General features: G+C 46.7%; 1 protein-coding gene across 5 annotated transcripts in view; it reads left to right on the forward strand.

Annotated features, from left to right (window-relative positions):
* Nucleotides 1–21,709, forward strand: part of LOC146181253 (uncharacterized) — a 136,182-nt gene extending 114,473 nt beyond the window's left edge. For 3 of the 5 annotated variants that reach the window (XM_084576312.1, XM_084576313.1, XM_084576315.1), the window contains 2 exons: nt 19,427–19,495; nt 19,757–21,709. In XM_084576312.1, coding sequence (XP_084432438.1) covers nt 19,427–19,495; nt 19,757–19,851 — 164 coding nt within the window. In that variant the 3' untranslated portion in view covers nt 19,852–21,709. The remainder of the gene's footprint in view (nt 1–19,426; nt 19,496–19,756) is intronic. The other 2 variants (XM_084576314.1, XM_084576316.1) reach the window with 1 other exon arrangement.
* Nucleotides 21,710–23,360: the final 1,651 nt, after the last annotated feature.

Consider the following 23,360-nt stretch of genomic DNA (forward strand, 5'->3'; position numbering starts at 1 on the left):
CATGGGGCTGCTTCTTTCGCTGGTTTCAAGAAGCATACGTCATACGTATCTTATACGATATCTCATATATATATATATATATATATATATATATATATATATATATATATATATATATATATAATCTCATACGTCACTTGGACGCAGGGACCTCATCATCGCTCACTTCTGGACTTCATAAAATCAGCCACCTTTTTCCATTCATTTAATCATTTATTCATCCTTCATCTCATAACCTACTGATGCCCTGAGGCAATAAATATCGACAAAAAAAAAGGGATAGCACTAGCGTCACACCCGAAGTCACTGATTAACTTCACAATGTATCCAGCGACGTAAGCTAAAATGGGACGACAGGAGATACCATCACTTCTTTCAGTTCCTCGGTTACTGGTTGCGGCAGAGCTGAAATGATTTCGTCGGTGTCGACACTAGGAGCCTAGGCGCGCAATACAGCGCGACATACAACTCCTATAGTCACCTCTGAATAAATAGCACCGAGAAAAGCTTTTATATTCATTATTGAGGAGTGTCCCTTGAGTAACAGCGGCGAATGTGTAATAAGCAAAGCATTCTACCAAAATAATGGGGCAACGATTGCTCTCTAAGGCAGGCATTACTGCACAGATAGTTACAAGGAACTGTTAGTTCAAAAACATACTAGAAAAAGAAAGAAAATATTGCTAGGAATTAGTGCTTGAAATAGATTTCCTGTTTTTTCATGAAATAATCATGATATCATGTAAACATTTCATTAAACCAACGTTTATTTGCAAAATTAAAATAATGTTTATAATACAACATAAAACATTTGCTGGTCTATAAATTATAGCAAAACTGAAAACAAAACTTAAAAGCGTTTACTCTGACGTTATACTACTAATACTTTATGTCATGTAAGCATTGTGCAATTTACATTACATTTTTATAAAATTATTTTCATCTTCGGTGTTACCTCGATGGTTTCTCATCTAGCGCTGAAAGACGGTTTTGCCATTGTTGCTGTTATGTTTTGCCTTGAAGAAGCTTCGTTGTGATCACTGCTCATTCACTTTTTTTATTCATCTTCTTGTACAGGCTTGAACAAAAATTCAGATTAAAATGAACAAAAGTAGATACCATGCCGCAATACATGTCATATGCTTGTCGAGTGTTGGCTTTGCGACAGGGTTTTTTAATATAAAGACTCCATTCACGTGTGTAGTACGCTGACAGGATGCCGCTGCAGCGTCTACCTTCTGTAATATTTTTAGGGGCTGCACTCACCACGAAACCCGCGGGCGACAGCGCGAAACCAGGCAAAAGCCACCCGCCGCCACTGAAGCAGATGCGGAGCGAGCGGTGAGCAGGTCGCGCCCCTTGCGGCGGCGGAGAGCGTGACTCAAGGAGAAAAGTTCCCATTGTTCACGCGGCGATTGAGAAGGCCGTAAGAAAGAGCGCGCGCTCTCTCCCTCGAGACCGGCCGTGGTGACGTTATCTAGATTGTTCTGTGCAGCCTTTAAATTGAGCGTTGACGAGTGTGACGGGCATTCTTTGTTCGACGATCGACCAACACGTTTGTTGCTATCGCCGCCGCCGAGTTGTTTAGTTCTTTTGCGGGCGCAAGTCAGCCCCAATAAAGAGTTATTTCAGTACCATCACGCCCGTGTCTTCTTTTGGCGTGTACGGCCTTGTCACCACTACGTGACATCTGGTGGAGGTGCTGGGTATTCTTCGGAGAAGTTTGTTACCAGCACCTGAGCTTGACCTCTCCGAAGTTTTGCGATGCCTCTTGTGATGCCGACACCTCGTTCTAAGAGCAATTGGATATTTCCTTCGACGATGCCTTCAGCGGTTTCGATGTTTGCGTTACCTGCGCAGATTGCGATGCTTGATCGGGGCGGGACGGTCAATTCTTCATCAAGGACGTTTAGAGCAATGTGTTGCGTCGACGTCGTCGTAGCAGGAATGGCTTTGTGTGCAGAGAGCTTGATGAGCTTGGATCGCAGCTCGATGATAGCCCTATGTTCATTTAGAAAATCCATGCTTAAAATCACGTCGCGGGCGCACTGCTGCAAGACTACAAAGCTGATGGGGTAAGTACGCCCATTTACAGTTATTCTTGCAGTGCATCGTCCCGACGGAGTAATCAGGTTGCCACCTGCGGTGCGAATCAGCGGGCCATCCCCAGCTGAGAGGCTAACGGTCCACTGATGACTGAATAGTCAGCTCTGGTGTCTACTAGGGCAGTGACTCTGCGGCCATCGACATCAACTTCAAGGTCACTTGTTCGCGTCCTCGCATTGCACGTGGGCCTTGCTGTTCGATCTCGGCTCTGTCGTTTCTTCAGGTCATGGCCGGGGCATACCGTTGTTACTTCGCTGGGCGGCGGTGTCGGCTTGCACTCTTGTCGTGTTGTTGTCGATGTCGTCGAGTGGAGCGGCAATGAAATAGCTGCGTCGTCGTTAGCGGTCGTCGGCGGCGGAGGATCTTCGTCTTTTCGCCGTTGAGCAACCTCACCTCCAAAGGTTGCTGCCTTTAGTTTCCCTTGCGCGGGCTTGGGGACCTTCCGCGCATACTCATCATAGTTACGGCCTGGCGACGCAAAGCGGGCATTTTACGGTGATGGGGAGCGTGATAGACGCCTTGGCAACGAGTGCTTTCCGCTGCGCAGGAAGTCGTTGATTTCCTGTGGTCACTCGCCAGGACGGGGACGTGGGGCGTCGACAGCGAAACCACGGAGGCCGATCCCCCTGTACGGGCAGTGGCGGAGGATGTGTCCTGCCTCACCACAATGGAAGCAGAGCGGTCGGTTGTTTGCTGTCCTCGAGGCATCGCACTTTCTGGGGCTTGGGGGCCGTTGGTAGGCTTGGCGGGCGGGGGCCAAGGTGCGGTATTCAGAAACAGGGCGGTAACGGTGAGAGCTCGGAAAGTCATCACGTCGGGGCGCAGGGCGACGTAATGCACCAGCGTAGTTCATCGCTGTTGCCTCTTGTGCTGGTACAGTCGCAGCCGTCGCTAGAGGTACGCCCAGCGCCTGCTGGACTTCTTCACGGACGACGTCCGCAAGCGTCGCCACCTGGGGTTGTTGCGAGGATGGCATCAATCGTCGGAGCTCCTCTCGCACGGTCTCCCGAATGAGGTCCCGAAGGTTCTCTCCGCTTGCAGATGCGCTGGGGTAGTGGCTTGAGTAGTCCGGCTGAAGTGGTCGCTCGTAGTGGCGCATCCGGGTGGCCAACGTCTTCTCGATAGTAGACGCCTCAGTTTCAAATTCCGCCACGGTTTTTGACGGGTTTAGGACAAGACTTGCAAAAAGCGATTCTTTAACGCCCGGCATTAAAAATTCGACTCTCTCACCTTCGGTCATGTTAGGGTCGGCGCGGCGAAAGAGGCGCTTCATCTCCTCAACGTACGCCAGGACAGGCTCGTTAGAAAGTTGAAGCCTTGACTGAAGGAGGGACTGGGCTCTTTCCTTTCGGACGATGCTTGAAAAGGCAGTCAAAAACGCTTCCTTGAAAATCTCCCAATCATTCTTAGCTGCCTCATGATTTTCGAACCAAACTCGGGCATGTCCTTGAAGAACAAAGTAGACCTGCCTGAGTTTCGCAGCGTCGTTGCAGCCGTTGAATTCTGCCACACGGTCGAAAAGGTCCATCCAGGCTCCAGCATTTTCATCCGGTCGTCCATGGAAGCAGGGGACCTCACGGAGTTGTACGAAAACAACCGGTGCTGTAGGCTGGGCCATTTTCAGCGTCGATGCCTTCCGAGATCGAATGGGGTCAGGCAGCAGACCGTGTTCGGGTTAGGCCTTGAAGTCGGCAGCTGGCTCGGTGACCTGTAGGCTGGTCTTCCAGGGCGACAGGAACACGGCTTGGGTCTTCGCTTGAAGGATCAAAGGCAGCACCTCTACCTCCTGTACTTGGCCCCTTTCATGAAAACGCCGAGATCGAAATTCACACCGATGCAAGCAGTGTGGGCCTAGAAGACATTCTCGTCCAGAAGAGTGCCGGACAGGAGAAAGTAATCGCCTACGCTAGCAGGTCCCTCACAAAAGCCGAAGTCAATTACTCGACGACCGAGAAGGAGTGCCTTGCGATCATCTGGGCTACTTCTAAGTTTCGTCCATACCTATACGGCCGACCATTCAAGGTTGTAAGCGACCATCACGCGCTCTGCTGGCTGGCTAATTTGAAAGATCCCTCCGGCCGCCTTGCCAGATGGAGCCTACGACTTCAAGAATTTGACTTGACTGTAGTCTATAAGTCGGGCCGCAAGCATTCCGACGCAGACTGCTTATTACGCGCTCCCGTCCACGCTCCCCCGAAGGACGATGACGACGACGCCTTTTTGGGACCGGTAAGCGCCAGTAGTTTCGCAGAACAACAGCGATCAGACCCTGAGCTGAAAGCGCTAGCCGATTGCTTAGAAAGAAAGACCACTTCCCCTCCTGGTGTGTTCAGGCCACATTTATCATCGTTCGTGTTAAGCAATGGCCTCCTAGTGAAGAACTTCGCAACCAACAAGACCGCGCAGCTTATTGTAGTGCCTAAAACCCTCCGGCAGGAAATTCTGCAGGCGTCGCACGATGAGCCCACAGCAGGCCATCTCGGATTTGCGCGCACGTTGCGTCGAATGCAGGAGAAGTATTACTGGCCGCGACTGCCTGCTGAAGTTGCCCACTACGTGAAGACGTGTCGTGAGTGCCAACGACGCAAGACGCCGCCGATCAGACCAGCAGGACTACTAAACCGATTCCGCCCCCAATCCTGCCCTTTCAACAAATTGGGATGGATCTCCTCGGCTCCTTTCCATCTTCGTCTTTGGGTAACAAGTGGATCATCGTGGCCACTGACTACCTTACCCGTTACGCCGAAGCAAGATCACTACCAAATGGTACCGCGGCAGAAGTCGCCAAATTTTTTGTCGAACAAATTTTCTTGCGACATGGCGCCACAGAAGTGCTCATCACGGACAGGGGAACGGCGTTTACGGCAGAGTTGACGCAAGCCATCCTGGAATAGTCATACAAGCCATCGACGAACAACTGCGTACCATCCCCAGACCAATGGCCTTACGGAGCACCTGAATAAAACTATCGCGGATATGATCGCTATGTACGTCGACGCTGAACACAAGATCTGGGACGCCATCTTGCCGTACGTGATCTTCGCGTATAACACGACAGTCCAGGAGACGACCATAGCGACCCCGTTCAAGCTTGTGTACGGTAGGGAGCCCATGATGACGCTCGACGCAACGCTACCGCACGTAACCAACGAGGACAACCTCGACGTCGTCGCCTACCTGCAGCGTGCAGAGGAAGCCCGACGACTCTCACGGCTGCGTATTCAAGACCAACAGCGCACCGACAGCCGACGATACAACTTACAACGACGCCACGCAGAGTACAATCCAGGATACCAAGTGTTGGTTTCGACACCAATTCGCCGTCGCGGACTTAGTGAAAAGTTGTTGCGTCGATACTTTGGGCCGTACAAAATCATTCGCTGTGTCGGACCACTGGACTATGACGTCATTCCCTACGGAACGTCAGCATCACAACGGCGACGCGCTCGCCCAGAAATTGTACATGTTGTACGACTGAAGCCATATTACGCGCGTTAAAGAATCTGTGGTGTTTAAACTTTGCAGTGTTTATGTTTAAGTTGCTTTGTTTTGGAACATCGAGGCGATGTTTTTTTAAGGGGGAGTAATGCCGCGAAACCTTCAAAACTGTGTTTGTTGTTTTTTAACAGCCGCCGGCATACAGGCTTATCACTCTGATTCTGGACCGCGTATCAGTTCCGTAATCTTTGTTTGTTAATGCTCGATGTCGCAAGTCACACCTTTATCAGTTTTGTTGTAGCGAAAGATGCACCGAGATCTGTCTCGAAGGTTCCGGCTACTCGGGTGTCTTTCCACAATGTTCCAGCCCGTGCTGGTAGCTGTTTGCGACGTTATCTAGATTGTTCTGTGCAGCCTTTAAATTGAGCGTTGACGAGTGTGACGGGCATCCTTTGTTCGACGATCGACCAACTGAATAGAACCAGGCAAATTATGAAAAATAAATTAAAAAGCAAATTCGACAAAACACACTCCAGTAGCCAACACTGCCTCCTAATCCGCTGATCGCCCTCTTATCTATTTGAGACGGATGATGTAAGTAGCGTTTTAGAAAGTTAATAAATGAGCCTGTAATTCTGATGATGTGACATCAAGGTTTTCTAATAGGAGATCATGCTCGATGCTATGGAAAGCCTTGCCCGCATCTGAAAAGAGAACGCAGACAACTTGATTGTTATCAAATCCAGAATAAATGTAATCGGAAATTTGCTCTCACAACGGGATAGTGATCTTTTCTTCAATAAAATTAAACTGCGCTTCAGATTCGCGTTCTGTCTGAGAACAAAACTGTACATTATTTTGGACACGTTTCTTGGAAATCTCTGCAATTGCAGATAGAATTGGCGTGGGTCTAAATTTTAGGACTTCTTTCAACCGCCAATTTTTATATAATGGCTTCAATAAGGCAAGCTTTACACTTTCAGGAATAAAACCACCTTTAATAAAAGTACTCGGCATGCATTCAAGCACTGACTGCGCGGCCGCAAAATTACGATTTAGGGCCATATTTGAATATTCCGATTTTGTTTTTATGTGCTCAAGACTTCGGTCCCGAATCCTTGAGCCAAGTATTCGAGTGTTCTAACCACTGCGCTACAACGGCGGCTGAAGCTGAGGAAAAACTTGGGCGAGGGACGTGATAAGTTACAGCAGATATTCGAGAGTAGGCTTGAGAAAATCACGCATTAATTCTCTCACCGCAGTAGGCACCTCTGTGAATGATTTGGCAATGCGTTTCTTCATTGCCAAATCTTTATTATTATTAATTATATGAACGCCTTGCCACTCGAATCACAGCAGTTACTTTGCTCCGTAGAAAGCTGAAGGTATTTTTCGGGTGCTTGTTATTGGAACTGCGTTTGCTACACTCCCAAAGGCCATCCATTTCTGGATTAGCTTTTAGAAGGTCTCTGGAAAGGAACAGAAGGTTGTGATTGCGCTTTTCCAACGATATCAAGAACTTGTACTAATTTATTATAGACATTATTGGAATTAACTTGCTCTAGAAAGGCTCCCGGGTAAATGCCGTCACACGATTATCACATTTAATAAATCTCTGACGAGTATTTCGTCTTTATCGGCGGCGTATTTCCTTAAGGAAGGAAACAAAAGATGAAATCCAACATAATAATGTTCCGATATCGTCACAGAAGCCAGTAGGGCTGAATAAATAAGTTTAGTGGGCACTAACACACAAGCACCGGTCAACGAAGGCACGGCTGATCAACCGGCTCGTGAGCGAGCTCTCTGAGCGAAGAAGACGAGCGCGTGCCTGTCTCCCGAGCTCGACCACATGGCAGCGCTAGTAAATGATTAACATTGCGGCATTGTCCACCCCAGTGTAAAAGGCATCATCCTCATGCCGCGTGGCTAGGTCACGTAGAACTGCAGGGGCGTGAATGTCAAGTTCACATGAGGAAGTAGAAATCAGCCACAAGAATAAAAAAAACACATGTGTCTTGACCTAGAGGGGCGTGGAAGGGCTTCATTCTAACAGTGTGCACGACTTCTGATTGTGCCTGGTGTCGACAACGAACAGTACCTTAAGGGATCACTTCGTACATGACTCAACTCTGTTTGCGCAAAACTTCGTACGAGCCGAAGTAGGCGCGCAGGAATTTCTCGAAGCGACCCGCTGACGAACAGGAGTCCATTCGCAAACTTGAACGCCAGGGTTGTAAATTACCTTCCTGTGACGATGATTGTAGCGTTTAGCACCTTTAGCTTTCTGTTTACAAACTCTGCGTCTAGCTAGCTGGCGGGGAGTCTCAGCGTGCTGCACCAATTGGTCAGCTCCAGCAACCGATGAGTGGGCAGCATTTGGCAGTAGCATTGCGTCCAGCATGGTCACGGCTTCGCGACCGTACACCAAAGGAAAGTGTGTGCAGCGGTTTGTTTCCCGGACTGTGGTAATATACGCGAACGTTGCATACGGTAGTACCTGGTCCCAGTTCTTATAATCTTCGTTCATGTATACAGAAAACATATCGGCAATAGTCTCATTGAGTCACTCGGTAAGCTCATTCGTCTGAGGATGCTAAGCAATTGTTCTGCGATGACAAGTGCCACTGAGCGTTATTACTTCTCGGGTTAACGCTGAAGTAAATACCGTGCCTTTGTCAGAACTACAGTAGAGGCGCCGTGACAAAGGAATAAGTTATAGATGAAAATTTCACAATATCAGTAGAGGCGCCGCTGGGTGATGCTTTGGTCTCAGAATAGCGCGTGAGGTAATCGGTGGCCACTATCATGTACTGGGTGCCCAATGATGAGGTAATCAATGGCCCGAGCAAGCCCAGAACGACTTGGGGAAAAGGTACTTGAGGAGGATCAATAAGTACAGAAGACCGGCAAGCTTGACAGGCGGTGTCTTCCGACGTTGCCAATCAAGACAAGTCTTTACATAGCCCTTGACAATAAGAGCATGCTTGAGCCAGTAGTACTTCTGTCGTGGTCGTGCCAAATTCCGAGAAAAGCCGAGATGTTCGGCAGAAAGTTTGTCTTGACATGCCTGAAAAACATCACTGCGAAGCGGTGTTGGGACCACCAGCAAGTACTGAATGTCTGTGAAAGCGTACTTTTTCTTGCAGAAGACAACATCTCGCAAGCAGAACGATGACAGACCGGGCGTAAAAGGGGGACGCGGCGATGACGCGCTTCACCCGAGATAATCGATGAGGGGCCGCAGTTCCGTGTCGTCTTGCTGCTGTTGAGCGAGGTCAAGCGTCGTTACAGCGCCGAGAAAAACGGAGTCATCTGTTTCAATTGAAGAACACGTGATAGGGCCTAGATAAACACAGTCAGTGTCATTCTGTTTCTTGCCAGACTTGCACACAATAGTGACGTCGAACTCCTGCAAGTGGAGACTCCAGCGGGCTAACCGGTCGGAAGGATGTTTAATGTTAGCTAGCCAACAGAGTGAATGGTTGTCGCGGACCACTTTAAACTGCCGACAATACAAATACGGCCGATATTTGGTCCCCGCCTACACTACCATGGCACTCCTTTTCAGTACTAGTATTATTCGCTCCGGAACGAGACAGGGTGAAGCTAGGGTAAGCAACCAGCCGCTGGACACCGTCTTGCCACTGGAGAACTGCACCGTGGCCAACGTTACTGGCGTAGGTTCACAATTCTGTGTCCACCTCCTCGTCAAAGTGGCCAAGTATGGCATTCTTTGCAGGCTCTTTGCAGGACCTTTGCTGTCCGTCAGCTCAGATGAAATGTTGTTCGTCTTTTGTTAGTCGAGTCAGTGGTTCGGCTATCCGGGAAAACTCGTGCACAAAGCGCCTGTAATATGCATAGACGCCCGAAAACTGACGCACCGAACATTATTAGTGAGGATCGGGAGAGCAGCTACGGCAGCCCTCTTCTCTGGATCAGGGCTGATTTCCTCAACGCTCACGACGTGACCTAGAAACATGAACTGTTGGCATAAAAGTGTCATTTTCAGGTTTTAGTGAGAGGCCGGCCACGCCGATGGCATTCAGCATGGCCGCAAGTGCTTGAGGCGCTCCTCGTAGGTCGCAGAGAAAATATGTAGACGAGGCACGTCTGCCATATAAGGCCGGCTAGGACAGTGTCCATCATTTTTGGAAGGTTGCGGGAGCGGAGCACAAGCCGAAAAAAAGAACCTTAAATTCGTACTGTCGGTCAGTATTATTGAACATGGTCTTCTCGCAATCACGTTCATCGACTTCAGTTTGCCAATACCCACTGCTTAGATCGAGTGATGAAAAGTATCGGGCGTGGCAGCATCGGTCGAGCGAGTCGTGAATTCGAGGCAACGGGTAGACGTCCGTTTTCGTAATTTTGTTCAGCCTCCTGTAGTCGACGCAGATTCTGAGTGTTCTGTCCTTCTTAGCCACCAGACCAACTGGCAAGGCCCATGAACTTGAGGACGGCTGGATCACATCGTTGAGGAGCATTTCATCAACCTGCACACGGATAGCCTCTCGTTCCTTCATCGACGTTCGATAGGGGTGTTGGCGGATAAGGCGTTCGGTTGGATCAACTATAATTGGATGTCTTGCTATATAATCCTGTTTCACTTTAGAAATGACGACAAAGCAGCCATGGTAAGAGTCAAGAATTTCTTGAATGTGGCGTTTCTGGACAACGAGCAAAGCAGGATTCACTTCAGTATGAATAGTATGTCCAGGGCTCTCGGAAGGGTTCTCTTTGCTCAGCAATAGGGTGCAGAAGGTGGAGGGCGCCCTGACTTCTTAAAAATAATAGACGGCTTGTACATTGCGGAAAATGGCGGTATTCGGCGCTAAATTTCGATAAAAGGTGTTCCATTCACTTGCTACTTAAGGCAAAGACCCCCCGAGCGACGCAGACTTGTAGGCTCAACAATCGATTCCCGTTCGTTTCCGTGAAGCATTGAAGCGCGGAAGGGTTGTCGCACCGCACTGTACAAACAAGAAGGTGCGTTGAGGTTGAGTGGCATGTCATCGCACACTCGGAATACTGACCTACCTGCCGTGAAGTCATCGTAAAGTTTGTGCTGGGTAGAAAAAGTCGCCATGAGATATCCGGGGGTCAATCATTGCGCCTTTCTCCCTAAGAAAATAAGACCGAGGATTAGGTTCTTGGAACAGGGTCATAGAGGGCAGTTCCAATACACTGGAAAGCTCTAAGTAGGCATGTTACAGGGTGTAACTCACCAGCCGATTCGTAAGAGGCAAGTTTGCGGCGTTGGCAGGTCAGGCAGATCGAATGTACCTAAGAACAAAGTTGTGCATATCGCGCCAATAGTACCGAAGACGGATTCCAGTGTACGTCTTGAAATCGCTGACGTGACCGCACTGCGGGTCGGCGTGAAACGCTGTGGATATTTGAGTCCGTTAATGGCGCGGAATCACGAGGAGCCATTTCCGTCCCCTTGAGTTGTAGTTGCGCTGGTAAAGGAGGTTATCCCAAATCTGATAGTGGGAAGCTTGACGGCGAAGGGTGCGTGAAGGAGTAATCGCTGAATGACTGGAAAGGCAGTCAGTAAGAGATACGGTTCATGGATCCTTTTGTTGTTCCGCGGGCATGTCACTGACGTCGATCGAAGACGCCACTGAATCTAAGATGGAGATGCTGGCAAGGTCGGCTGGAAGCGGCGAGCGAGACAAAGCGTCGCCGTTTTTATTTTTGTCACCAGATCGGTATATAACATGGATATCGTATTCTTGCAAGCTAAGAGCCCACCGTGCCAAGAGACGGGAGGGATACTTGAGCGATTAAAGCCAGCATAGGGCATGATGATCCGTGACTACATGAAAACAACGGTCGTAAAGATAACAGCGAAACTTTGTGAGTTCCCAAACAATGGCCAAGCACTACTTTTCTGTTCCAGGGTAGTTCGCTTCGGCTTTCGTAAGAGTACGGCTGGCGTAAGCGACTACTTATTCACCGAAGCCATAGGGATGCTGAGCCAGTACAGCGCTGAGGCCGGCAACACTGGCGTCTGTGTGCACTCCGGTGGGCGCCTGAGGGTCAAAATGGCGCAGGATGGGCGGAGTAGGCGGCGCAAGGTGTTGTAGGCTTTGTCGCATGCTGGTGACCACAGCGAAATATCTGAGTTATTGTCGAGCAGCTCAGTCAGCGGGGCGACAATGGAAGCAAAGTTTCGAAAAGAGCCGAGCGTATGAGCACAGGCCTAAAAAAACTCCTTGGTTGCTTGATAGCAGCAGGTTTCGGAAATGCAGTTGCAGCTCGAAGTTTAGCGGGATCAGAATATATAGCCTCCTTCGACACAACATGGCCAAAAATGGTCAGCTCACAAGCAGCGAAACGACACTTAATGTTGAGCTGCAGACCGGCGTTCGCAAGACATGTCAAGACCTGCTTCAGGCGAAAAAGGTGGGTCGCAAAGTCCTGCGAGAACACCACGATATCGTAAAGGCAACAGAGGCACGTCTTTCACTTCAGGCCATGCAGAACTTTATCCATCATACGTTCGAATGTAGCAGGGGCATTACAGAGACCGAAAGGCGTGACGGTAAATTCAGAGGCCATCGGGAGTGACAAATGCATTTTAAGGGCGATCTTCCGCAGTCATGGGCACCGCCAGTACCTGGATCGTAAATCGAACAAAGAAACGAGTTCAGCACCACGTAAACAGGCCAATGCATCATCGATACGTAGAAGAAGGTCGACGTCTTCCGTCATGATTTTGTTTAGGCGACGGTAGTCAAGACACAAGTGAATAGAACCGTCTATCTTCCACACCAGGACAACAAGGGAGGACCAGGGACTGTTACAAGAATCAATCACCCCATTCCGAAGCATAGTGTGAACTTGGCCTTCAATACCTCGGCACTCGGTGGCAGACACTCGATAGGGGCGCTGACGCAGATGAGCATGGGAACCGGTGTCAATGTTGTGGGCAACAGTTGATGTGCAGCTCAAAGCAGGCTGGTGGGAGTCGAATGAAGAACGAAACTGATGAAGTAATGCGAGAAGTTCAGAGCGTTGAGGACCAGGAAGACGCTTCGATGGAGCGGAGGAAAACGTCGGCAAGACTGGTCCAGCGCACGAACAGGCGGTTTGAGTGCACCCAATTTAGCGGGCTTTGAAACGGGTGTTGTGTCACAGGTGAGAGTACGATCAATTAGCTGGATGGTGTCGAAGCATTTACCGCAATGCAGGTATAACGGTATATGAGGACGGATTAGAAATGCAGAGCACGGTGAGGGATGGAGAGGAATGTAACCGGTGTTTAGGCTTCTCGAAAACTCATTCTGGTGGCGCTTCACATTTAAAATGTATGTCACTCTTTTTATGTCGGCGAAAATGTGGTCACACATTGCCAATAGTATGCGCCTTCCAAGTGATCGGCGAACAGCTTTCTTCTCAGTAGGCTGTGGAAACTGGGCGATCGCAGTCTGCAGGTGTGGGCAAAGTGTGACGTTGCTTACGATAAGCATCAAGATTAGCAGCTGATTGGAGGAGAATTGGCACTTTTTTTTGTAAAGTTACCCTTGCTGGCTTGATAGCGTCAGTAACTGACCAAAGGGTTTTCGATTGTCTTCAAAATTAGACGAGATGATGTCATCCAAGTATATCAAAAGAAATTTGCGTCTTCAAGCCAGCCAGTACACTATCTATTACTCGCTGGTACATCACTAGTGAGGAGCAGTGGCCAAATGGTGTCATCTTCAACTCAGAGAAGCTGTTAGGGGCGATGAAGCAGTCTTCTCGCGATCTCTTTCTTTGGTCTCTATTCGCCATTAGCTGCTCTCAAGTTTCGTGAATGAGATATATCTGCGTTGGAGAGTCGGTGCAGTGTGTCATCGAATAGGAGGAGGAGGTATACACCCTCTTTTTTTTTTCGTTATATGGCTCAATTGGCATAAAGCGAGGCCGACACGAAGTGTGCATTCTTAACCAGAAAGACTTATATTAGTCAGGGACTGTTTAATGGCGGAATCACATTGTCACGAAGTATTTCACCGACTTGCTCGAATATGGCTTGGCGCTCCCGCAACGATAAGCGGTATGGGCTTCGGCTCGCCGGTGGAGCGTGCTCATTCGTTATAATATGGTGCTAGGCAAGCAGTGTTTATCGCAATTTCGATGCTGACGAGAAGTCCTACAGTTATCCGCGATACATTAGTTGTGTGGGTAGAGTCTGTGCTTGAACTCCATCTTACATATGTACATGTGAAGAAGGGAGCGTGTTTAGTCTTGTTTTTGAGGCAGCGCTGTGTTGGTGTCGAACGTCCGCCGGTTTGCGTGGTTAGGAGCATCATTGCCGTGTTCTTGGTGAGGGCGACGATGTCCGGGATACTTGATAGATCATCAAGGAAAGCGACAGTCGCGCCCTTATTGAGATGCGTTATTCGTCTGTCAAGTGTGTGACCAGAACATGAGGTCGTCAATGCCGGAAATATGCAATGCTCCTAGCAATTTCCAGTTGACAGTCTAAAATCAGCTGGCTGTTTACTTCGAAGAAACCTTCTGTGGTTTTGAAGTTTCGGGTACCCACGGATACGGTGATGCTGGACCGTAGCGGCGCGCACAATTCTTCGAACATGTTCAGAGCAATGGGCTGCGTCGAAGTTGCCGAAAATGGATATGGCGTTGTGCGTCCAAAGCTTTATCAGCTTTGAGCGAAGGTCGATGGTTGCCCGATCTTTATCCAGAAAATCGAAGCCCAAAATCACGTTGCGTGATCACTGACACAGGACTACAAAGCTGGCAGAATAAATGCATTCGTTTTCAGGTGTTCTCGCAGTGCATCGCCCTAACGGCATAATAAGATTACTACAAGCGGTGTGGGTCAGTAGGCCATTCTAGACGTCACCATCTTCAGCTTTGAAGCGAACCATCCACTGATGAGAGAGTTGTGGGCTACTGCGTCCACTAACGCAATAACTGGGTAACCGTCGACTGCTACTTCAAGTTCACTTGTGCGTGTCATCGCGTTATATGTTCGACACGTCACGACTTTGACGCGTACTTAGGTCATGGTACAGCACTGTCACTTGGTTTGGTGGTAGTGCAATTTTTACTTATGTGTAGATCGTCGTCGATGTTGACGTGTAGAGGGGCGGTGTAATGGCTGCGGCATTGTCACGCCTGGTCGGCGGCGGACACCTTGTTTTTTGTTTCGCCGTGAAGCAACCCTCACATCTACAGGTTGTTCCCTATAGCTTCCCCTGCGTGGGCAAGGCGGCGCAAAGCGGAACCGGGACTGCGATCGGCAGCATGACCGGCGGCTTGCCATTGCAGTATGTCCCCTGTGCAAGGAGTTGTGGATTTCCTCTGGTCGCTCTCTATGACGGGATCATGGGGCACTCATGGCGAAACCTCGCTGGCCGATTCGTCTGTATGGAGAATTAGTGGCATGGGCAGAGGCATAATATTTTTATTATTTTAGGCAGCCTCAGCATAATATATGTATGGTCGCCGCGGGCTCGCGCAGTGGTTACGGCGCTCGACTACTGTGCCCAAGGAAGCGAGGTCGAATCCCGGCTGCGTTTCGATGGAGGCGAATCGAAGTGGCGTCCGTGTGTTGTACGATGTCGAAAATTCCGGAGTCCTCCCCTACGGCGTCTCTCATAGACTGAGTCGCTTTGGGAAGTTAAACCCCACAAGCCAAGCCAACCATAATGTATGCATGAACAGTGACGAAAGATGCGACCTGGCTTACCGCTGTGAAAGAACAAGGGTCGATTTTTCTAAGTTCTTCAGGCATCGCATTTCCTCGAACTTGCAGGTTTATTATATAATTAGCGAGTAGGTTCCAGTGGGAAGCGTTCAAGAGCGGCTATTTCGCGTTTGGGAGAGGGGTGTTTGGTAGGTATTGTCGGATTATTGGACACCGTAACGCGCTTCGGAGTCATCGCTTCAGGAATGTTAGAGTGCTTGCCGTACTTCCTGATGGATGACATCCGTGAGTGACACAACCTGACATTGCATTTCCAATAGCAGACGTCCGCGTACTTGTTCACAAATGACTTGGTGAATAATCTCACGGAGGCTGTCTCCGCTTGTAGATCGCCCTGCATTGCAAAAACGACTTGAATTGCAGATGATAGAGGCGCGTGTTGGCTCCCAAACTCTTTTTGATACTCGCTGCTTACTGGTGGAGAACTCCGCAAATGTACCTGTCATAGAAGACGCCATGAATGTCACCTAATACTACAAATAGGTGTCACGATTTTCGAACCACATTAGGGCACAGTCTTGAAGAGCAAAGCAGGCTTTTAAGCGTCGCTCCAGCACTGAATCCTCTCGCACAGTCAAAGATGTCCATCCAGGCGTCTCTCCGCCGGTGTGGCACAGTGGTTACGGCACTCGACTACTGTTTCCGAGGGCGCGGGATCGTATCCCGTCCTCAGCGACCGCTTTTCGCTGGGGGCGAAAAGCATGGCGCCCGTGTGCTATGCGATGCCAGTGCACGTTAAGGAATCCCAGGTGGTCTAAATTTCCGGAGTCCTCCACTACAGCGTCTCTCATAGCCTGAGTCGCTTTGGGACGTTAAACCCCACAAATCAAACCGAACCAAACCGTCCAGTCTTCTCTATCTACACTGGGCAGTCCTTCAAAGATAGGGGCTCCTGGTACAGCACGAAGACCAGAAGTGATTTCTGTTCGTACGGCTTATTGAAGGGCATTGCACGGCTTATTGGCGGGCATTGCACATTGAAAATATTCAGCGTCTTCACCCAATGTCATGTGGTGGTGGCAATGGCGTATGATTTCAATGAACAGACAAGAGCAGCACTGGAATGAGCTCTTTATCGGGCGGAATCCTACAAGAACTAAGTCTCGGAAGGGCGGTAGCAGCAGACTGTTTGCTGGTCTGCGAACAGTGAATTCGCGTTTCAGTCATTAGCGCTGAATTTAAAGGCGGAAAATGAGCATATAGATAACACCGTAAGTTGTTACTAACATAACCTGGAACATCGCAGAACCACACGTGCGTCGCCGAATTATTGAAGATACATCTGGGTGCATCTTCCGTGACAAAGGAAACGATAAAGCCGCGTCTCGCGGCAACGACCATGAACAAAATGTACATAATCGATCCGTGCTCTACATCACAGTAATAAAGCCACATGTCAGTGGCTGTTAAAACTGCAACATATTAAAATTTGAATGGTTCACGGCACTCCTCTCATCTCTTAGCCAACTCTAAGACCAAGCGTTCACAACACGCGGCTCTTGTCTTCTTTTTCCCCAGTTCTCCTCATCCAAAACGCCGTGTCTACACAGCATTAATCAATTGAGGAAAATATATGACTCACTAGAAGGCTTAGCCGTCATTCAGACATTGTGAAATCAGCCTGCAGATGAGCCACATATTAAACTTATGGAAGAAATCTACAGTGACCACAAAGAAACAGTTAAAGATAAGGGTTGATATGGAATTGCTCAGTAATGTGCGCTTTGCTGATGAAACTGTATTGCAAAGTACCTTAATCGTTGAATTGTAAATCATGATATTCACATAAAAGCGGGAAAGCTGAAATGTAGGTCAAAATCTTGTGCTGCAGGGCAATGAAAATAAATAGTCAGCAGCCTAGCACGGTAATGGCAATTTATAATATGTGGTTGTAGTTTATACTAGGTTATTGTAAGAAGTTGTAGTCAGTATGAGGACTTAGCACATGTAATAATCGTAGATCCCAGCACCAAAATGCAAGTAACTAGAGCAGTAAGAATGGGATGTTAGTGCACTTGGGAAGTGGTCGAGATCTCGATTAGCAACTGGCCTGTATCGCTCAGTGGGGAAAAATATAACATTTTCCTCTCAGCGGTACTCACCTATGGGGCTAAAATATGGAGGCTAACGAAGAGAGTTCTCTTAAGTTGAACACGATGCTGAGAGCTATACAACGTAAAATTCCAGGTGTAAAATAAGAAGGATGCGTTCACAAAATGGAGCGCCTAGAGAATCAACCAATATACCCCAAGAGTAATATGTTTGATCCCAAGGATGCAAGCGTAATAAAGAACAGTGGAAAATTAACTGGTGGTGATGTGAACACATTTCCTGTTCTCAGGTGATTGCCCCAGCACAAGAATGGTTCAATTGGAGAATATGGCACAGGCCTCGATTTATCGATTATTCATTTTTATCTCTTTTTGGAAAGTTTTTCAATATTGATAATAAAACAAAAGTTCAACAGTTTCTTTCCTGGATTTCTACGACAAATGCTGAATTATTATTTCCCAAACTTTTGTACTATTCTCTTGGTGGTTTGTTGTAAGGAGTGCTAATTCAGGTTATAAATTGCCGTATCTATTTTTTATCTTAATACTGTGTTTATTGAATTACGATGGCTTAGAAATAATACTCAGCTTTGCAATTCAGCTTTATGTGGACAAGCAACCAGCGCAAATATGCGGCCTGAAAGTTTTATCTAGCATAACATGTAATTTTGCAAGACTTTCTATACATTGTAAGCGTACCATAATTATAATCCGATGTAAATAGATAGTCGTCAAAAACATGTGGAATGAATAAGTGAAAAGCGAACAGGCTCTAAGAAAACAATTGACCGTGTGCGAACGATCGCGGGCAAGGTATGTGACACAGAGTCCACATGATATAGTTTTGAAAATGTTATCTGTAACACCTTACTGTGCTGCACAGTGCTTTATTATAAGGTATTAAAGCTATATCTCATAAAAGCGGCGCTATTTATCACCAATAAAATGCAAAACATGCGTTAAGTATCTAAACATTTCGAGCATCAGGGTGCGCCTACAGAGAAATAAACTCTTGGCTTTCGCTACCAATGAAAACAAGCGACAACAATCCACAAAACCTTGATTCTGGAAACAGCAATGAATCATTGTTTTCGTAATAGAGTTCCTTAGCATGGATGATTGAACTTTCTGGCATCCTGACATTTTTCACAGTCATACAGTCTAAGTAATGTTTTAAAAAACACAGAAAGTCTCTGGCAGCTGCCCGCCAGAAAGTGTCTGTTCTCCTTTGTCTTTTTGTTTTAAAATTGGGTGCTTTTGTACTATTTTGTGTAAGGCTTGTTAGAACATTTCTGTTCATTGACAGAAAATATCATCTTACTACGGTTTTTCTGTAAAATATTTTGTCATTTCATAAGTTTTTTTTTTGCAGTTCATAGAAAGTATCGATGATGAATAATTATTCCTTGGCTATTTCGTATGGGCTTAAAACAGATGTCCCAGAGAGGTCCACTATCCGACATTAAACAGAATTTTACAGATGAAACCTTACCCTCTTCATTACGCACATATTTTTGCGTTGGTTTTCAAAACACTCAACTGCACCTATAAAGTTGGCCTTGCCATTGTAGCACCAGTTGTATAGCTACCAAAATAGTGAGGGATGCATACCAGATTCCTCGCTACCAGCGAGCAAAAATAGGACCTTTGCATTGCCAACACTCGATGCCCCCAAGGCTGGCCTTACGCATGCAGCAGCCGCTGTGTAGCCACCAAATAGCTAGGGGTGCATAGCAGATACCTCAGTAGCAGGGAGAAAAGATCTGTCCGTTGGTGTTGACAGCGGTCGATGTCACCTATAAAGTTAGCGAGGGGTACATAACAGATACCTCTGTAAGAGCGAGGCACTCTCCCTTCCGGTTCAATATATGCTCAGCCACCACTAATGGCCCTTATTGTTGGCGCGAACCTTCATCCTTTGTCACTTAAACATTTTTGCACTATCGTTTTTAGAAAATCGCATTCATGGTTGCAAACCGTTTCACTTACGGCTTAGCATATTACTACAAATCAAATAAGAATTAGCTAGCGAAACGAAATTGAAGAAACGACATATACACCTCGCTTTAGCATGGGAAGTCACTCATGAAAGCGTACTTTCTTGCAGATAAACCCGCATGGCAACGAGTGGTGGAGTTCGTCAGTAGCGCCACTACACACTTCTTCGGGAGCCAAGGTGGGAACCCTGTTTTACAGAGACCGTTTAAAAAAAATTTGGCACATTTCCTTAATGAAAGGGGAGAATAAAAAAATGTGCGCGGGCAGATGTGAGAACGAGAAATTTATAAGAGTTTGTGGCTTCAGTTCTCGCTAGGCACTAGCATGCCTCAGGTTCTCCATCATTGCCAGAAGGTTCAGAAAGTGATTTGCCTACATTGCAGCCGAGAGACTACTAGTCTGACCTCTTGCTCATAAACACATGTACACTTTCTTGCAGGTGGAATATCTCTAGGTGTTTCCGGCCTGCCACCTTTACCTGAAGGAGTCTCCTACTATCGCTCTCAGTTCAATCAAGGAACAGCCAAATACTGATGGCTCTCAGCAGACACCAGTCCACCTTGTTTTCCAATATCGACATCCAACAGACGCCACCTCACTAGCACGAACCTCTTCCTCGTTTTCTTCCTCACTGCTCTCTCGAAGGAAATCAAGTTCAGACTTTCTCTCTATAGCAGGTAGTCGGGACGTAACGCAAGATTAGATATGCTTTTTTTCACAGAAAGGAATAACTCGCATCATAAACGTAAGAACAAACCAATGAATGTGCGTAACTGATGCGCCATCTATATGCTTTATCCGTGAGTCAGAAAATTGGTTTTTTGCGGCCACGAGAGCGCGCTTAGTTGCAATACATGAATCCAAAATATTGATGTCGCCGCAAGGATAACAAACCTAATTTGAAACTACAACCCATCAGTACGGGCATCCGGTTCTTCGTTACAGCTGAAAAAAAAATCAATATCCTATGGCATGCTGCGCTGCAAAAGGGAGTAATTCAACTTGTTGGAATCCCTTCCGATAGTTTCCCTTGGAGACATTATGGCGCGCACCTTGGGGCAGAATATTTACTTATGTTCATAAAAATTCTTTGCCTCGCTTTCAAAAATACTATCTTAGAGTCCAAGATGTTAAGAGGAATTTGCTTTTAGGAAATGCACAGGAAGCCGCCGGATGTATAGGTTTCGCAGATTAATAAACTACTATATGGTGTCAACGTATACGTGTTTCGGCGAGGTGCACAAAATCACACCGATAAACGTTATAGCAAATGACCAAAACATAATCAAGCCACTCTGTATGAGATCGACGCTTTAAATCTTTTATTTCATTATAAGTGGCTAGGAGACAAATTATAGGAGACACTTAAGGCTCCTTCGTTAAGGGTGTGCTAGCGCAAGCTACATAATAAGGCCAGTTTAAACCAAGCTGCATGGATGTGCCTGCAAGGCTAAGAGTTAACGGAATGCAAGGGTACCATAAGTCTGATTCTGATATCACCCTCCCTTTTGAAATGAGCGACCTGATTTGGTAGCTTCTTCCAGACTTAAAAGTCAGGCAACCAGTAATTGTTGGCCCCGTTGGCTGCCGACGTCGCAATTTTGGTGAACAGGGCATTGAAGGCCGAAATATAGCAATAGCGTTTAACAGCCGTCGAACCGTCAGTTAAGGCTCGGCCTAATACCTGTTTAAAGCTATCGCACTAACCTCAAACAGGGCTGTGGTCCCATTAAAGGTACTCTGTACTTACACAGCTTTAAACCGACTGGAAAAGCAGAAACCATGGGAATATAGCTCGAGGTGAATTATAGGTACACTCCAGAAACCTTGCTCTTAAGGCGATATTATATGTATCATAAAGGTTGAATATTTGAGTGCCATAAAATAAATATTAGGCGCTAGCCATGGCATCCCTCCCGAAATAGTTTCGCCCATACTTTAGCAACAACAGGATGAAATTATGCAGCAATTGAAGGAAGGAAAACAGATTTGAAGCCGTAGGTACATAGCAGCTCAACATAGTCTTCATTACTTAAAAATGTATAGGAGAACAAATTTTGCTAATTGCAACTTTCCTATGTTGTTTATTTCTTAAAATTCAAAAACGGAAATATCGATTCTAAAGACGCGGCGCTAAGATTTGTCTGGTGAGGTAACACATACTGCTGGGAGAGCTAGGGTATCCTGACAGAGGTCGTAAATATTGAGTAAACTTAGAGTGATACACAATAAAGAATCTCCTTAATCTATTACAGAGCGGCAGCGCGATCTTGCAGATAGGCGGTATTGAAATTAAGCTCCGTAGCCCATTAAAATTGTTTTTTGATTATGAAAACGGATGTACTAAACATCACGTTTTTCTTTGCATCGTTAATAAATTGTGTACACTGTCCTGAAATCTTCACTCGCGTATTTATTGAAAATAGATATCATCATGAAATATAGTTGAGATAAAGTATTCTGACATTTGCATCTTCTGAAAACTTGGGCAATTGCGGCCTGCGACAAGGCAGCAGTCTTCCTCCCTTCATTCGTCTGTTATCGCAGGTTAATAACAGATTGTTATTTCTTTATTTCTTGCCGCCTTTTTGTATATTCTTGCGGCTCCCATCTGGAGTACTTTTTAGCCTGCTACTATTGAGTTCATTTGGCTCAGTAATGAAAACTTTAACTCAATGCCTGCTCTATCTATAATTTTACTAACAACGTCTGCTTTTTATTACAATAACCTAGATTTGGTAGTCAATGCGCATGATAAGAATAAATGTTATACCTAATTATCTGTAAGCATACAAAAACAGCAAGCAACCAAAGCATTTTGTGTCTAAAGGTCACGGGGAGGCCGGACATCGTGTTATAATGGCACGAAGGTCAAGACGGGTACATTTTATGCAAACAAGGGAACAGCAAATCGAAAACCTATAATAAGTGCACATATGGTATTTCTGAAGTAGTACGGGATAAGCAGCATTTCAGGCTAACAATAATGATTATATTGTAGCGAGATTTCAAATGCGATCCGATAGCGTTGAGTTGCCATCATGTTAAGCAAAATTTAGTCTTCAACGCTGTATGGGAAGAAAGATTTATAAAAGTATTGCTCGAAGCATACATGTTGAAACTTGTGTTCGGGTGCATACTATATATGCAACTACTACAAATACTATACTACTATAAATACTATACTACTACTACTGTACTATTACGTGCCAAAAACGAGGCGGACCTCAACTAAAATTTATTTAATAGGGTTTTTATAGTGGCTATCATGAACGAAGCCGCACTAAACCACAAGGGCCGTTCCAGTTTCTCCAGTAGGGAAAATAACAATCTAGAGAATGTTACTTGCCCCGGGCGTTCAGACGATTCTCTTCGCGCTAATATGTGCCGCTTGATTTAAACCCAGCGTCATATAGCTGACCGGACGGTGTGATATTCATGAAAGGAGAAGATGCTTCCCAGCAATGAATACCGACTAAATATCGAATGGAGGCGTTCAGTTTGTCCTCCTGCCTCTCTTCTTCAGGCGTTTCCTTTTAGAATTTCAGGCGTTGTTATCATGCTAACCAAGATTCTTGTTTAGGCCATACTATTCACAACTGCGGAATATTCAGCATCTCTGGAACTTCGCCATTGCAGAACTTCATCTCGATAATGTGTAGCTGCATGAATTATCGGCTTCTTAATAGCGACTAATGGGGGGGGGGGGGGGTTGTATTTTGCACTAGTACTGCCCCCTTTAGTCGCCATAATTAAGAGCCTCTTAGCCACTAAACAAAGCTGCACTGGTCGTGTCACGTATGATTGCGTTTTATGCAGGAAGCAATATCCGGCGATCTGCCCATTTCTCGAGCAGCAACCACAGGCATGTCTCGCCTAGCCAGAAGGAGCTGCGCGTTCTATACTCACGCTTTTATCGCGCATTGAAAAAAATCAATGAAATTGCTGGGTTAGCGAAAACGGTACCCTTGTCAGTCGTATATCCCTAACATCCCCTTACACGTATCTTCCTATAAATAACAGTGGACACGCACATAGGACAC

Source organism: Amblyomma maculatum, chromosome 8, assembly GCF_055883805.1.
Source record: "Amblyomma maculatum isolate TAMU_Amacu chromosome 8, ASM5588380v1, whole genome shotgun sequence".
NCBI lineage: Eukaryota > Metazoa > Arthropoda > Arachnida > Ixodida > Ixodidae > Amblyomma > Amblyomma maculatum.